Below are 17,044 nucleotides of genomic sequence, written 5' to 3'. Positions count from 1 at the left end.
AATCCCTTGCAGCTAGTTCAGAATACAGCAACCAGGCTTTTGAAAATGTGATTTTTATATATTACCTTTTTAAAGCAAACATCTATCCTAGTTTCTACGTTGGATTCCGTTTATCCATATGAGCTAAGATCAGCAGACAAACCCCATTTGTCTTTTCAAAAGTGAAGTCAAAGGGATGCTGAGCACTCCCAGTGTTGAAATATGAATGTCACTCTATCTTTAAAATTGGAACAAAAAACTCTTTATTACTTAAAGTATTTATTGCAAAAGTGTTACAAATAGATCCATTTCCTTTCCCACTTTTTCTGAACCAAAAGTAAATGTACTACATGAGTGCAGGCAAGAAAAAAATCAGCTTACAACCAACAAAACATCCACTTTGCCAGTGCAGTCACTATATGCTCTATCGTGCTGGGGCAAATGTAGGGCTCAAGTTCCCCCCAGTTGGCAGATGTGTTTCACATATTCACTTATTTTTTTGCTTATTTTTTTGCAATGCATGTGTGAAAAAAAAAATGCCACTCTGCAGCTTGCTCTCCAACAGATTGAGTCTTAAAGCTATTCACAGTAAAAGATTTCCAGGGCCATCTATCAGTCTACATGATGCTATCTGTGTGACTCTCCCAGATAATGACTTGTGGAATGGTCAAGCTGGGCCTACAAATGGAAAGAGAATTTTTGTGTGGGGCCAGTCTCACAGGCTTGAGATCTCACCTGCTGGGGAAAAGGCTTATTAAGGGAAGATCTATATGATTATCTTTTTGAAAACAGAGCTTGGGACAGAGAAACGGATCTAATGGTTACACCTCAGTGAAACACTGTATGGACAATTCAGATAAGCATCAAGGTTAGGGTCAAGGTTCAGGGATAAGTATATTAAAGTGAATTGGCTTTTAAACAGTTTGCAGTGTTAGTATTATTGCACAGAGTCATCATATTATCTTTGTTTTATTTTTGGTTATTGTGTGAAATGTGTGATATCAGAACATATAGCATCAATATACAGTATGCGTGTTTACCTTAATAGTATTCTGCAGACTGACAGTCAGGTGAATGGGTATAGAGATTAACAACCACATTCAGTTTTCATATCTGTGAAAATAGAGCTTGATGCTCCCTGTCAAATGTTCTCTATGAAACCTGATGGTCAAGACTCACTTGTTTGTTTAAACTTAGCTTTTGAGACTGAAAATTAGGTATTTCCAGATAACACAGGAATGCAATTCCACAGTGAAGAATAGTTCATATTTCCATGAGGGATACAGATAAAAAAGCATGAACTTCTCATTAGTGCTGCTTTTATCTCTGTTGCAAATGTCTTTTCTCTGCTTTGAAAATGAAGCCTTTAACAGCATGATGTGTTACATTTGGGAAATGTTTCTTTGAGTTAAAGTTTGGAACACTGTACAGGATGATGGCACAAATACTCCTTATTTGAAATTGTTTGAATTAAGGCCTTGATACACTGGTGGCTTGATGAATGAACAACAGAAAAATGGGAAATAATTGCATGCGAATATTTGGCATCAAAACTTCATACCAACAGCGATGCAATTTTGCGACAGTTTTTCAATAGGTTTGAATATTCGCGGAAGCTCATCTACCACGTCGGTGGGACAGTTTGAGGTCCTTCCAGGGAAGCTGCTAGAGAGAGAGAGAGAGAGAGAGAGAGAGAGAGAGAGAGAGAGAGAGAGTGTGAGAGAGTCTGGAGATGTGGTGTGAGCAGTCGAGAGAGTGATCGGAACAGAGGAGAGTTAACATTTAGCGGTAAAGATATCAAGTGAATATACAGTAGCTAGAGTCTTCGTTTTGAGCACAAATAAATGCTGCAGCTCCTCAAGACCAAAAGAGGTGTCATGTCTTGTTTCCCTGCTACTGTAAGCTTTTTAAATTGAGTTTCCTTTTATCGAAATACTCTGAGTGAATTTAATTTCCTCTGGTAAGCAGTTACGCAGTGTAGCATATGTCTAGGGCTTTTATTGCAAAAGGTAAGGTAACGGAAAGAGTGTCTCTGGTAAACGCGGCCTTTGTCAAGGTTGAAAGTAGTAGTAATGTTTGCCGTCCATACAGCCTCCTGTTGTTGTATTACTGTATGATCCTCATAGGTAAACAACACAATGTGGTTGATGTCTTTATTCGCAGTGCGACAGCTCAGAAAAATCAACCTTGTTCCGGAAAAAAAATTACGGTGCTTTATCGCCGCATAATATTCGTGTTCTGTGTGAAAGTACTCATGACAAAAACAACAGTTCGAAAAATATATATTGACGTGTGAATTAATCGCACAAACAAAACGTCTCCAGTGTGTAAAGGCCTTTACACTATGGCTAGAAGTGCGTCCTTGGGGATTTTTAAATCTGTTGTTTTAAAATTGTTATTTCACCAAAGGGATCAAATTGTAGGGTTACTGAGGACTTTGTTTAAAAAGAGACTGGAATGTGCTTAATCAATTTAAAATGTATGCTAAAACATTCAGCACTGCATCTTGCTCAAGTCAATGTAGGCGTCAAGGCCATCTGTGTAACACACGTCAACATCATCCAACACAGCTACTGATAACACACTCAGATTTAGTCAGAATTGCACCCAGGATCCCAAAAGACTTGTTAACAACCTTTCAGTCAGGTGAAAATCTTCACCAACAAGTGAATGGTCCAGCTATCCAAGCTGATGGAGCAGCACCGACTACTCCAGATGATACAATTGCTGACTTTGGCCCCATCAATATGCTGGCAATTGCTGTGTTGGCACTGTTGTTTCTGTGGGTCTGTATGCCAGTGGGGCAGCAGGTGTCACACCTGGCTGTGGCCTGCTGGATTATTAGCCCATTTTCCATGGGCTGTCCACATGCAAAGAGGAGAAAAATCAAATGTTTTACCTTTTCTATTTAGTAGGGCCAGTGTCGCTGCTAACACTCACTGTTGGTCCAGGGAGGGTGTAGGTAACGCTCAATGGTGTTTTTTTGCCTCCAACGGCGCCTTCCAGGCAGCTAACCCTAACCTTAACCCTAAACATAACCATTGCCGCGCTGCCTGGGAGGAGACGTTGGGGGCAAAAAACACCAAAGACCGTAGGCAACCATGTGCTTCCTCCAAAACACATGGATTCACCAGCTGATTATTTTCTGTTGTCAGCAAGCAGGTGTAGCCTAGACAGCGTATTATTGGCTCAAGTTAACGCTAGCCGCAGGTCCTGTCCCCATTTGTGTAGATGATCAGACCAACCAGCAGGAGCAACTAGTGCAGTGACAAGTAGGGTTGGGTACCCAACTCGGTACTTTTTTGGACAGCGACCGTATTATTAAATCGGTACTACCGAGGACCGATTCATGTTAAGTCAAACGGTGCTAAATTTTGGTACCTGAGAGCGCTAAATGGAGCCGTTTTATTTTGTGTGGAGTGTTCAATGTTCTAAATAACAAAATGTTCTAAGTAAATAAGATGGGAATATCGGTATGGGATACCAATTCCGGTATTCCCATCTTGATCAACCTTGAATGTTGAATATTATGCTTTTATTTTTGCTCATATCATATCCAAAAGAAATTGACCAAATGTATCTTTGGAATCTTATAGAATTGGCGAAGAAGTAATGGAACAATTCTTCTGCTTGAAACAAATGGCCTTGTGAGTCCAAATTTCAAGGTGTTGTTTTTCTCACACCATGTTCTCACTGCAGTCCATACAGTGGTGATGTCAAAATAGACTACGAAAGTTTAAAAAGAAAATGTTCTGCCTCTGCACAGTCTGTGAGGGCTGTGCTGGCTGACAAACACAATTGTTGCCATGGCCAGCAGTCAGGAAAATGCATCAGCATCTGTCGAGGAAGGCTGTTATTTGTTTTCCTCAACTTTTCTGGTTTTCCTTTTCCTAGGACAACTCTTCACCTGCTCAGAGGAATACATAACAGACAGCCAAAATGCCTGTGACCCCTATAGTGCTGTTGAATGTTTATCCCTGCCCAGTGTCCATCAGCTGTCCAGTCTGTCTGGATGAACATGGCTAACAAGCACCTGTGTGATACTTCTCACCTCATCAACAGGGAGAGAGAAATTGTAGAAAGTAAGGGCAGAAAGAAACCGGCTTGCTAGCTAGCACAGACTCTCTGGGAGATCTCAGTTGTACTGGATATGGCTTGTTCTCAGTAAGCAGCCTGGGATATTGACTATCCTTGCTTGGGTATTCATTGGTGATCATTAATTTTTTAAATTGATTGAAATGCAAGCACACAAGGGTCTAACCCAGTAATAGTGTCAGCTTGAACTTTGATGCACAAACATAAGTCAGTCAGTGAACTTTTCAGTTCTTGTCTTCCCCAGCTAGGATTGCAAATAAGCTCGTTACTCCTTCGGCTAGCGTGCGTGGTTAGGAATACTTTTCTTTCACAGCAAACCGCGCTCTATAATGATTTGAGTGGCGAGATGGTGTTTAGTGTGATTAAAGTACAATGGAGAACAAGCTGGTTTGAGACAACTTTTCTCCCTGCCTTATTTTACTAATCTCACTTTTTTTGAGTCGATAAAGAGATTGATCCAAATGCCCCGGATCATTTTACTATGCATCACGTCTGCAGGAACGATTGATCCAGTATCATGTTTCCTCTTCAGAATAATAAAATCATGTGCCCATTATTCTACGCAGACGTCCCAAACACGGTAAATGATGTACTGATGTTGTGCTAGTCAGAGATGGAAACCATTCAATTCATTAGTTTCTACACTGAATGTTTGCTTTCATCATAGCTTTTTCACTAATTTGCTTTACTTTACTGTATGCTCATCCAGCTCCTCAGTCTGCGCTCATTTCTTCTTGCCAGGTTCAGGTTGCGTTCCCATTATCATTTGTTCCTTAAGGTATGCAAGAAACAAATTACAAGGTAGTGCTGTTGCAAATGTGCACCTTGTTTTTCATTAGTATGGCTAGACTAATACAGGGTTTACTGACCTGGGAACAGCAGGTGTACTCCACCGCGCTAGCACCGTCGAGCGGCAGCACTTCATTAGTCGAAGCAATTACTTTTGGGCAGTTGAGGTTTCACCTAGGTTCGATGAGTGTGAGGGTGTGTAACTAATTGAGAGTATGGACCTACACCTCATGAACAAGTCACAGTAACCCTTCACTTATTGTGAGGGGAAAAAGTTTTCTCTTGAAGTTTGTAAGAGCATGGAGAGAGTTTTATCACAATCATGAAACAAAGTGACATTTTAGAGTTATTGATTGGCACACTGTACTGTTATTTCAAGATCTGGCTGGTATTTTCAAATCTTGTTCAGTAATTGTCAGAATTTGAATTGGTATTTCAAAACGTTTCTTCACATGGAATGCTAATAAAATGTATTTTTTAAAGGGAATAATGAATTGCAGAGCTTTATGGCCCTTTTTAGCTTCGGTCTGAAAGAGAAAAAATAAGTTGTTTTTACTAATGAATAACATACTAATGAACTCAGAAATATCCAGTGTGAGGCATCCCTGTTTTTTCCCTGTTTAAACACCCATCTCATCTGCATAATTATGTCCTCACTGTGCAGCTTTGGTATTATTCTTTATCACCTAACGTAATAAACTCTTAGCCCTTGTTACCAAATTATATAGTTGCTATAAAACCCAACAGTCACTGCACTTAGCTGCTCCCCCACATGTGACACATTCAGTTGATCATCAGCAACACCATCAACATCTTCAGCTCGGCTCTGCCTCATAGTAAATAAATACACTTCCCATGATCCCATCAGGTCTTTGCACCTCTTCAACTGACGCTTCACTTATATGAAAGAAAAAGGACTAATTAGCTCATGAATAATTTGTACTAAGTCAACAGGTGACTATATTTCAAAGTTTAATGTAAGAGACCCTGGGAGACAAACTTACACAGCCCATGAATGCAAAAACAAGGCCAGCGAAATGTAGAGCAATGCTCCTGTTCACCCTCCTCGTCTCATCAGGTGACTCAGACAAGACTACAAGAAGCAGACATATGTGCTCTGCTACAGGGCTAAGCTTAAGGGAACATGCAGTGCAATGTACACCACCTGTGTGCTTCTTGGCTGTGGTATTACTGTGGCAACGACTCAGCAGAGGTCATTTGCATACTTTATGACTCTAGGGTAAAAGTGGGTAGCGACATGAGAGGTAGGCAGGGTGTGTGTGAGGGAGAGAGAGAGAGAGAGAGAGAAAGAGAGAGAGAGAGAGGAAAAGAGATGATAAAAGTGTGGCTTTTTGCGTGACTCATAAGAGCCGGCAGTTAAAACTGGTCAAATCCATTTTTAGTTCCTAAGATGTGCTGATGGGTGAAAACCAAACTGCTTGGAGGTAGGTTGTTTTTGACAGTTTGTTTTCTCTAACAGGACACATGTTTTGTATTGAAACCTCCTGTGATGCTGCCTCGCTTCTGTTGTTGTTGTTATCGGAGCTTGCTCTCTACTCCTGAGGCTAGCTCAGGCTCAGGCCTGGGTCTCTATGCACTTGTCTCTGTTTTCCTCCGTCTGTCTTGTCAGTAGTGGATCAAATATAGTGCTGTGAGAACTACTTATCTTATTTGAAGTTAAACTGGCCTCCAGGCCGTCTGCTTTTAAAATAGAAATAAAGAAGGTAAGACGGAATTAAATGATTTCAGTGGATACCTTTCACAATAACGGGAGAACACTAAGTTCCCAATTGTTAGTGTTTTGTTATAGTTGACTACATATCATGCATTTTGTACATGCTATTATTCTACCAGCTTGTTTGCTGAGTCACAAGAGGAAGGATGGTGAACTTTAGCCCATGCTGAGCAACATTACTCCAATGCTAATGATTTACCCTGAGCCTAGACTGATATAAAAAGTTGTAAAGAGGTAGTACCACCTTTGTAACGTATACTGTTCGTGCAAGATCATTTCTTCTTGAATGACATGTCTTAATGATTCATTAAGTGCTAACATGTATCCTATAATTTTTTATTCATCATTTTCATTTGTTTCTAATGAATGAGTAATTAGCTGCTAAAAGTGATTGACAGGTTGCCACATGAAGCACAGTTACCAGAGCTTAGGTATATTACTTCTCTTAAAACTAATTACCTGTAATGACTGATTTAATATCAGCAATATCATTTTGACAGACTCCAATATCACAGCTTAAAGTCTCAGTGATGGGATTTGGTGCAAAAAGGTTGAATTAGTGACAGTAGTACAAACACACTTATTTCTATTGTAATAAGCTACGTTTTAGCAATGCTAATTCTAGATACTGGTTGCCACTACCTGAATTTAACCACAGTTATGCTTTTTTGGTTTGTGCTTCAATACAGTATGTGGCATACACACACTTTATGTACTTACAGTATGTCTTTCACTCACATCTGATGTCGGATCATTATTTCATAATAATAGTTCATCATATTTAATATTGTGTAAGCAGACTGGCCATTTTGCCATTTTAAAAGCTTGCATTGCTGCTGTGTAAGGCTGTGGATAGTGGGGACAAGGCTGAGATATGAGATGAACTTCCTCCAAAACAAAGTACTGTATTCCAGAAGGACTTCACAGTATATTGCTTAGAATTCAGTGTCAGGGTCTAAAAGGTGACCAAGAGTCATCTGTGGGTCAGTAAACGCTTCCCTGTCATCTTGGCAGAGCTGGCACAGGGCCAGGGAAGAGAGGAGCCCCAGAGAGAACAAGGTCCTGCTAGACAATATAATAAGGTTTAGTATTGCACCTTAAGTCATGTAGAGCTGCAAAGGAGATTATTGCAGCTACTACTGGCTGTTGATAGTGCAGATTAGGGCTGGGTGATATGGCAGAAATGTCATCACGATATATTTTTCCATTTCGATCAATATTTATCACAATATACATTTTTTGTTGATACTGCCCGTTCGAAGTGCATCCTGACTGAAGACGGAAGAAACCAGAGGTTTAATCACACTTTAGAATAGGGTTTATTAACATATAAAATAAAAAAAAAACATTCCTTTACAATATTCAGCACAATGTTTTTGTTGAGGACTCACATTCACATTATGAGATGTCCCACTGGTCAACAGAGCAATGGGACACCATGTGTCACCACCGTTGCAACTGGCCCATCTCCAATACAAATGTCATGATGTGACATTGTATTGTGCCAAACAGGTAGAGTTACATCACCATTTTTGAACTAGAGACGTCAACACTGGGAAATGAGAAATGTGCAGCTTGAGTATCCAGAGCCAATGGGTCTGTGATTCTCATACTCTCAATGCAATAAACGGAAGCTGTGCACTTAGCCACATCTTTTTTTTTTTAAGATATTTTTTGGGCTTTTCATGGCCTTTAATCGACAGGATAGCTTGAAGACAGGAAAGGGGAGAGAGAGGAGGGACGACATGCAGCAAAGGGCCACGGGTCGGATTCGAACCCAGGCCACTGCCAAGGCCTCAGCCTACATGGGGCGCACACTCTACTGGGTGAGCTAGAGGTCGCCCCAGCCACATTCTTTTTAAGAATCGATGGAGAGAGAAGTGGATTTAAACATTTCTATAGATGTTTAGATATTTGATTTAGCCATGAAACTGGGTCACTTTTAGAATTGATCATAACCGCCTTGAATTTATTCATATAGCTTTCCTATATCAATCAAAACTATTTTCATTATATCTTTGTGTTTGCCATTTTTTTTATACTCTTTACTATATTTATATAATTTCTGTTGCTATTAAAAGTGAACTGACAGTAGGCTATAGTGAGCTGCTGTGCAATAGTTTTCATATGTTTGGATAGCTACAGAATGTTTTTTAAATCCATTTTTATCATTGAACGATGTTGTAGACATTGTTCTTTGTTTCTTCTGCACAACACATGTTCTTAAAAGTTATACTTTTAAAAAGTTATACCAATGTTCTAATTTAAACCAACTAAAGATATCAGTTTTAAGGCTTGTTTGCATGCTATTATACTCTATAATTCAGGTAAGGCAAATTTTTCTTTTTTTGAAAATGTAATCAGTTCAGATTATTGTTGAACAATGAACTAAAGCCGAATGATCAGCTCATGCTGGTGATTAAGTTGTACAGCCATTAAATCACCAGCATGATCATGCCGGTGTAAAAAACCTAAAAAAAAACAAGTGCTCATTTGTAAAATAATAACTTCATCGTAATGTTTTACCTGTAATTAAGACAAATACCATAAGTATCTCCTTGACCCTACTTTCTCACAGAGTACAGTATGACTTCCTGGTGTTGTGTGGTTGTACAGCAGTGTGTGGTAGAGAATAGATGGAGAAAAAAAGACAGATTAAATGGAGGAGCACAGGGACCGTTATACACTTCAGAAGGCTATAGCGGCCCCCTTGTAACTGATGTCTCAGACACACTCTGCCGTCCTCTGCTCTCATGCTGTTTATGACAAATATCTGTGTAGTCTTTCGATCATCCTAGGGGCTGAAATAATGCACTTTGCTGCTCCTGGTCCCCAAACGGCAGGCATGCATCAGCACTAATATCCTCTCAATACTTTGCTTTCCTTTTTTTTGTATCACTACATTCTCTCCCTTTCTCCTTTCCTTGCTCCTATGTTGGGGCTTTCTTTGGAACTGATAGCGTGAAAAGCTGATACCAGCGCCTGATGGCCACACTCTTGTGAAAAACAAGTCCAAAAAGTGGCAAAATGAACCTACTTCAATTATTCTTTGTGCTCCTAGTCGTAGATTAAAATGATGATCTGGAAAGCACTCTTCACAGTGTATGGTTTTTGTTCTCTGGAGTATTGTGTTATGTTGTAATACTGCGGCTGCAATTCAAATTCCAATCATACCCTCTCTTGTTACTTGTTATCTGTTCTTTAGATGTGGAATTGGAAAAAAGTGTACACACACACACACACACACACACACACACACACACACACACACACACACACCTACCTCACACACAGACACATCTCTTTTCTCAGATACCAACACAACTCATGCACACACATTTTTGACGTATGGGTTGAGTATGTCCTTAGAGATGTTGTTTACCCTTCATGCTTGACGTGATTTCAGAGTGGAGGTGGTACCAAGCAGTCACGTTTCTTACGCATTACATGTTTCAAAAGACAAGGCTTGAAAGCTGTGCAAAGCAATGCAGCACATACTCAATTATACAAGCATTTGATGGAGTTGAGTGTTCATGCATTTACTAGTGTGTAGTACACTACAAGAAAAACTACTGTGGTTGAGGTGGTGTATTGACAGTACATTCAACCTACAGCAATCTCTGATAAATATCAAAACGTGGAATTTGATATCTTAACAACATATTTGATGAACAGTACAAATTACCATTGCCAATAAAAAAAAAATGTATTCAGCAAAGTCTATGCTTCAGCAGTTACATCTCACCAACATTCTGTAATAGATTATTGAATTGCCTTGAGCGTCCATTAGAGTGCTTATTTTGCTATTTGTAGGTGAGGTAGCCTCAACTTTCCCATGACAGTAAATAAAACATCCATGAAGTAGCAGTAAATAATGTAAACACACAGAGGGAAGATGGAACCTGTACAGAAGGAGGAAATGGAGCGTTAAAAGGTAGCACATTTGTCAGGACTACCCTTGGGCTAAAAAGCCCATCCCTACCTGACTAGTACACATCCTCTAATCTTAAAAGTCTCCACAGAGCATCACCTGAAGTGCTCTGCAACATGAAACAGTTAGGTAACACACCTAGGTCATTAAATAATAACAATAACTATTCTTTGAATGTTTTTAAGAATGAAAAGCCCTCCTTGCATTTATAATTGTTTATACTTAAACTTGTACTCCTACACATGCTCTCACATGGAACTTTAACTCCACAACAAGCAATGAAAAAATTATATATGTATTTATTTATTTTTTTTTCAATATCAAGATCTGAAATACAGTATCAACATACATTAAATAACATATTTTAAGTTAATGATATAATATAGCAAATGAAGTATTTGTTTGCAAGTTAGTAGCAATTGATATATCCTGAACTAGTGTATGTTGTTAGGTGTTACCATACCATATCTTATATATTTTTCCATATATATGCTTAAAAAAAAAAATCAGTCAAGTCCTCCCTTATATTCAAATGTATCTTTTGCTATATTACAAATTTATATTTGCATATAGAGTATTATATTCAGTGTATGTCATGTATGTCAAACTGTTTGTGTTACAATGGAGTAGACCCAACTACCCCAAACAATCTGTACTAATTTAACAAAATTTAACATTTTATCAATTACTACCACATTTAAAAAAACAAAATGCACTTACATTACGTTATATACAGTAGATTATTTGGCTTTGAGTTAAATACATGGACTTAACATAGAATACATCACATGCATGTATGGATGGTCCTGACCATGGATAAAACCATTATTTACAGAGAGGATATTTTTACTGGAACACATTTTAAATGGCAACTGTAAATTGGTAAAACTCTTAATTGGCTAATTGGGCTTAAAAGCAACTAACGTTGTTGTAGTAATAAAAGGGACCTCCCGGCAGGCCATTGAATGAACTGTAGTCAAAGCAGAGACTGTCAGTTGTGGAGGTTTAAATAAAGGTCATACTTGATGTAGCAGTGTAAAAATGCCACGGCAGATCTATTTGTTTATTATCTGTGTAATCAGTGTTCAGTGGCTTGTAAAACCTGCAGTAAAATATTTAACAGCAATCTTTTGTCCACATGAAAAGTGAGCCAGTTGTCCATGACGTTTTTGTCTTATTTTGCTTTGGTCACCAAAAAAAGTCTAATTGACAGAATTTGTAGCACAGTGGTGTGTAATGAGACACAGTTTACATAGCCTCATCCCCCTTTGGGAGGAAAAAGAGATTTTGGTTTTGACATAATCGTTTTATAGGCAGTACATTACTAAAAACAACCACATGGTCTTTAATAAAGATTCTTATACTGTAGATGCAAATTGCACAAACTCTACCTGAGACATTGCTGAGTGTAGGTGATAATAATTCTTCGAACAGGTGCTGCACCATAAGCCCCAAGGCCTGGGGAAGTGAATGATTAGTGGCACTCCCCCAAGATGCATTGCTCCTCTGTATTAAAACCAAACTCTGCCTTTTATTCTCTCCAGGGTTTATTAAGTGGGCCAGTTGCCATAGCGACGCTTTGGCAGGATATTGCCAGGATAAGCCGTAATGGGTCTCCTGACGCAGTTCACTCTGCTCCTGTGGAAGAACTTCATTCTCCGGAAGAGACAAAAGGTACACTTCTGCTCACCAACCGCCCTTCACAAATCAACATATACCAGCTAAAGTTGGTCAGCAATGGAGGGAAAGTGGTGATATGGTCCCAGGCTTGTGTTATCAAAGGCAACTAAGTTATTCAGGAGAGGGGAAGGTAATAGGAGGGATTTACTGTGAAAATTGTCTCCTATAGAAGTAAGCCGCCTTCAACTCTCCCAATAGAGAACAAGAACAATCTTACCTTAATGACGACCAATTCAAAGTGTCACCTTCAATTTTTGGAGATCTATCGCTTGTGCACATTATGTCACATTGCCTGTGTTTTAGTTCTAACAACGCCAGTTTTTGGCCTAATTGAACGGGATAGGGAGTGACGAATGTTAAATGTTTTGTTTGAAGGGCAAACACTCTTTTAGGCTCTTCTTACAAACTCCAGTTACCAGCAATTAAAGGTTATTAATATTTGCAAAACTGCAAAATTAAAAAAAACTCCAACTGAGATTCCATCTGCTGTCACTCCTTGCATACCAACACACTTTCACTTTTTACAGTGTGCTTATAGTATCTCTGCCACTCCACTTCAGCTACAATTGTACCTGCTTTCATTGTCACCGTTCAACTGCTTTAGAGCAAACAATTAACATTTCAAGATATTTTATTAAAGTATTTGCAGTGTTTGCACCTGTGATTTTCAGCGTAAGCAAGTAGGGCTGGGACGGTATGGATTTTTTCTTACCGCGGTTGAAAAGCAAGAAATTCCCGCGGTATACCGCAACCCTCTTACGAGTAGCATAAGTTAGAGCGAGAATGGCAGGGTGCCTTAAGTGAGTGACGTCAGTGCCCGTGTGGTCGTGCAAGAAGAGCGAGCGTTAACGGAGAGTAGCGTATGAGTGCCGCTGTGAGGAAAAGAGAGAGGAAAAAGAGTTGGCAAAGATGATGTAAAGTGAGTTTAAAGGTGAACCATAAAACAACAAGCTAGAGCTTCTCAAGACACGGTGGCTTTATCTAGTGTCAACACTGCCGGTAAAGTGAATGGCATTACCCCCGAACCGTCCCAGCCCTATAAAAGCAAGCGCGTTTATTTTGTCTTCAGATAGCCTTTTCTAGTTTCTACTATGGTCTCATCTCTGGATTATGTGAAACTCTTTTGATTTGTGTACACTAAACAAGGAGATAGACAAAATTGTTTAGCCTAACTAAATACAAATGCTGGCTGAATATAAAAGATTTACAGGTAAATCTCCAAACTATGTCAATTGAAATCTAGATTTTTGAACCCTTAACCCAAGTCGTTACTTCCTCATTCTTGTAACAGACACTAGCCTACACATGATCAGCCAGTGATATATGGTGGATTTTATTGCCTCAGATGTCTCCCACACTGGCCAAGAGGTCACATGCTGCAGGAAGATAACTGTTACAGTGTGTCACAACTGCATTTCAAGGGTCAGAGAACAAGTTGCCATGGAATCTAGTTAGCCTTATGAGTAATTTTGAAGCAGATATAGCTGTTACAAAGAGCTGCAGTGTGTTCTTTGATTTATACCCTTGCACTGATGATAGGAGTCACATCCACCCACTTGTTTTGTCAGGGGTTCGAGCACAGCGGTGTGCCTGTTGCCAGAGTAGAACAAAAGACATCTTCACAAAAAAAAAAAAAAATTGCTTTCATCAAAGTTCTTACTTTCTTGGAATAACTCAAGGCAAAGTCATTTGCAATTTTATAACTTTGTATCTGGGAAACATTCCCCTTGTTAATTGTATCAACGAGCAGAAAGAGCAGGGTGGTATCCTTTTGTACCAGGGAGAAATATGTGCCTTCTTTTCTCCTATAATATGTAAGGTGACAGTGGTGGTTTTGTGCGTGGAATGTAGGATATTTGGCCAATGTCAACGTGAAATATTGGTATTAGACAAAACCAGTGGGAGTTAGCAAGGACAATGGTGCTTCTGGAGGGCTTGTGGAGGTTAATGACCAATTATATGAATGCCTCACCAAGCATTTTAAGATTTTATAACGGGCATGAAACTGATTTTATGGTCCAGTATTTCACATAATTTCATAGGAGGAGATTATCTTTTCACAAAGACGCTGGTGTCCGATGGCAAATGCCTGGGGAGCCAGACATTGAGAAAGTCCCCATGATCTCTGTGTTCCCTCTCCATGCCTTTTCTTTGGAATACATTATGATAATTCACCCTCTCAGCAGAACTACATCCTCTCTGACACGCAGACTGGTGGGAATTAAAAGACTGAATTTGAAAATTCTATCTTGTGAATATGTGATATTCTGCAGTTTTCTCATCTGTAATTCAATGATAAAATTATAAACGGATTCACTATATGCATATATACCTAACTGAACTAAATAAAATGTGTTCATCCCCCCCCCAATACCTATTCTACTGCAGAAACCTTACTTTAATATACTCTATAAGGTTACCATGGTGCCGGGCATTACAGGCAATATTTATTATTGTATTTTCGACACCTCTGCCTGCCCTCCACTTTAATTATGAAGACAACAACCTCAGTATAGATGTCTTCTCTTATTATTTGTGCAAATGTGTGTCATCAGATACAATGTCTGAACAGGTTACCATAGCAGGAGCAGGGGATTGGTTGACTGGAGCTTTTCAGCTGATTTCTCTAAGCAGGTCACTCTAGCAGAGATGTTGAGAGGACTGAGTGTGCAGGCAGACCAGGTCAGCTGAGGTGAGCAGAGAGGGCTCAGTGGGTGAGTGAATGGCTGGGTGGGTGGGGTTGTTGAGCAGTGGTGTGTCTAGGGACGCGTAAAAGCCTAGATGGCAGAAGGTGTGGGGTTGAAGAGTCAAAAAAGGATGACCTGCAGCATTGTAATATCTAATTGGAAGTCATCTGCTGTTGGATATTACTTCCTGCTGAATTACAAAGTAAACTCTACCGTTGTACAAAAGTTACTTGGCCACCAGCTTTCAGAGGTGCGCATTACCTTGACTTATGTATAAAGAAACTGCACTACTTTGTTGTTTCCACATTGACCGCAACGGTATAAATCATCATGTAGGTGTGTTTGGAAAATGTGGAAGCTTGAAAGGCCAACTGAGGGAAAGAAATATGAGAAAGAACCCAGTGGAGAAGGAAAGCCATCAATTTGTGCTTTGTTGGTTTCGCTCTTCATCTTTAAGGTTGAAATAAAAGCCAAGCATGTCAAATGGGGCACTACCTTCTGGCAGGTATTAAAATGGTTGAATTAAAGCAAGGAAGTGGTTTGTACTCTTCATCCAGAAGAGGATTAAATCGTCGTGTCGAGGAGATGATAGAGAGCGTGTGATAGCTTCAGCTTGAGGATTCTTTATCAATCCAGGAAGTGCTTAGAGTAAAAGCAAGACTAACCGCAAAACAAATGGACTATGGAATGTGCAGCTACATTGTAAGCACAATCACATCAATACACAGCCTCATAAGGTCATTTTAGTCATTCATAAACAGTATAATTAATAGTCCAGGCACCTTTGCTTTGAGATTTTTTGGGGGGGGGCATTTTCAGCCTTTATTTTGATAGGACAGCAGAAGACATGGAAGGGGAGAGAGGGGGGGAATGACATGCAGCAAAGGGCCGCAGGTTGGAGTCGAACCCAGGCCCGCTGCGTTGAGGACTAAACCTCTATATATGGGCGCCCATAAGTCACATTTTTAACTGCAAATGATGTGAGCCATGATTTTATATAATAACAAATTATGAAAATAAGACCACTTTATCCTTTGTGCAGGTGCGGCTGGTCGTTGAAGTGATATGGCCTCTGTTTCTCTTCTTCATACTGGTGTGGGTGCGGTCCACCAATGAGCCACTTTATAAAGGCCAATGTAAGTACAAGCCCAGCTGTAATGTTGAACTCTATTTCACAGAACAATTAGCAGAACAACTCCTCAGGTTTAAATGGGGGTTTCAATAATAACTAGGAACTCAAAGCTTATGTATATTTCAAAATCTTGAGGAAAATATAATGATCTAGAAAGAACAAAAAAAATACTTGCCCTTGTTGTGACGTCACTGCATCTATACTGTATTTCCAAACAACGATGTGTTAGCAATGCAGCTGAGTTCATGGATACTGTACGTATTCACCTGTATTCCTGTAGGCCACTACCCAAACAAAGCCATGCCATCAGCTGGCGTGCTGCCCTGGCTTCAAGGTATGATCTGTAACATCAACAATCCCTGTTTAAACTATTCAACACCGGGGGAGACACCAGGCCAAGTCAACAACTTCAACAACTCCATGTACGTACTGGGATATGCCCTTCTTCTAAGACAAAGGTGTGGTGTGGACTCGAGTCACATGATTGGACTCAAGTCAGACTCAAGACACAAATTTGATGACTTTAGACTCTACTCGAGACTTGCAACGCGACTTGGACATTAACACCAGTGACTCGTGACTTCACTTGGACTTGAGCCTTTTGGCTTAAAAAGACTTGATACCTTTCCCCAAACTCAAAGATTGAGCTGAGTGCCAGTTGGAAATGTTGACACTAAAGATCATTTTTTTGCGTATAAAGACTATGTGGTGGTCAACAAAAAAAACAAATTGCAATATGCAATACATGCGGGTCGAAAATTACTTATGGAGATGTAACAACTTCCAACTTTGTTTGACATTTGAAGCTGCACAAGGAATGGTAACGTTCAGTCGAGGCTAAATCATTTCATTAACAGAGGCGCCATGTCGGTGGGTCAAGTTGTGGGTTCCCTCCCTAAGTAGCATTTTGATGTTAACCTGAAACAAGATGACAAATCAGCTTTAAAAGTAAAAGGCTATGCGCTGCAATCTGCTAATGTTAAAACAGCGAAAATGTGGGGTGACCATAAGTAACA

The 17,044-nt window shown here is 39.7% G+C and overlaps 1 protein-coding gene across 8 annotated transcripts in view; it reads left to right on the top strand.

The window, feature by feature from the left end:
• The window catches only part of LOC144534478 (phospholipid-transporting ATPase ABCA1), a 187,392-nt gene that overhangs the window by 30,725 nt on the left and 139,623 nt on the right, over nucleotides 1-17,044 (top strand). For all 8 annotated transcript variants that reach the window (XM_078276426.1, XM_078276424.1, XM_078276418.1 and 5 more), the window contains 3 exons: nucleotides 12,074-12,203; nucleotides 15,939-16,032; nucleotides 16,309-16,450. In XM_078276426.1, coding sequence (XP_078132552.1) covers nucleotides 12,138-12,203; nucleotides 15,939-16,032; nucleotides 16,309-16,450 — 302 coding nt within the window. In that variant the 5' untranslated portion in view covers nucleotides 12,074-12,137. The remainder of the gene's footprint in view (nucleotides 1-12,073; nucleotides 12,204-15,938; nucleotides 16,033-16,308; nucleotides 16,451-17,044) is intronic.

Source organism: Sander vitreus, chromosome 19, assembly GCF_031162955.1.
Source record: "Sander vitreus isolate 19-12246 chromosome 19, sanVit1, whole genome shotgun sequence".
NCBI lineage: Eukaryota > Metazoa > Chordata > Actinopteri > Perciformes > Percidae > Sander > Sander vitreus.
Note: the sequence above shows the minus strand (reverse complement) of the source record. Positions and strands in the feature narration are given on the sequence as shown.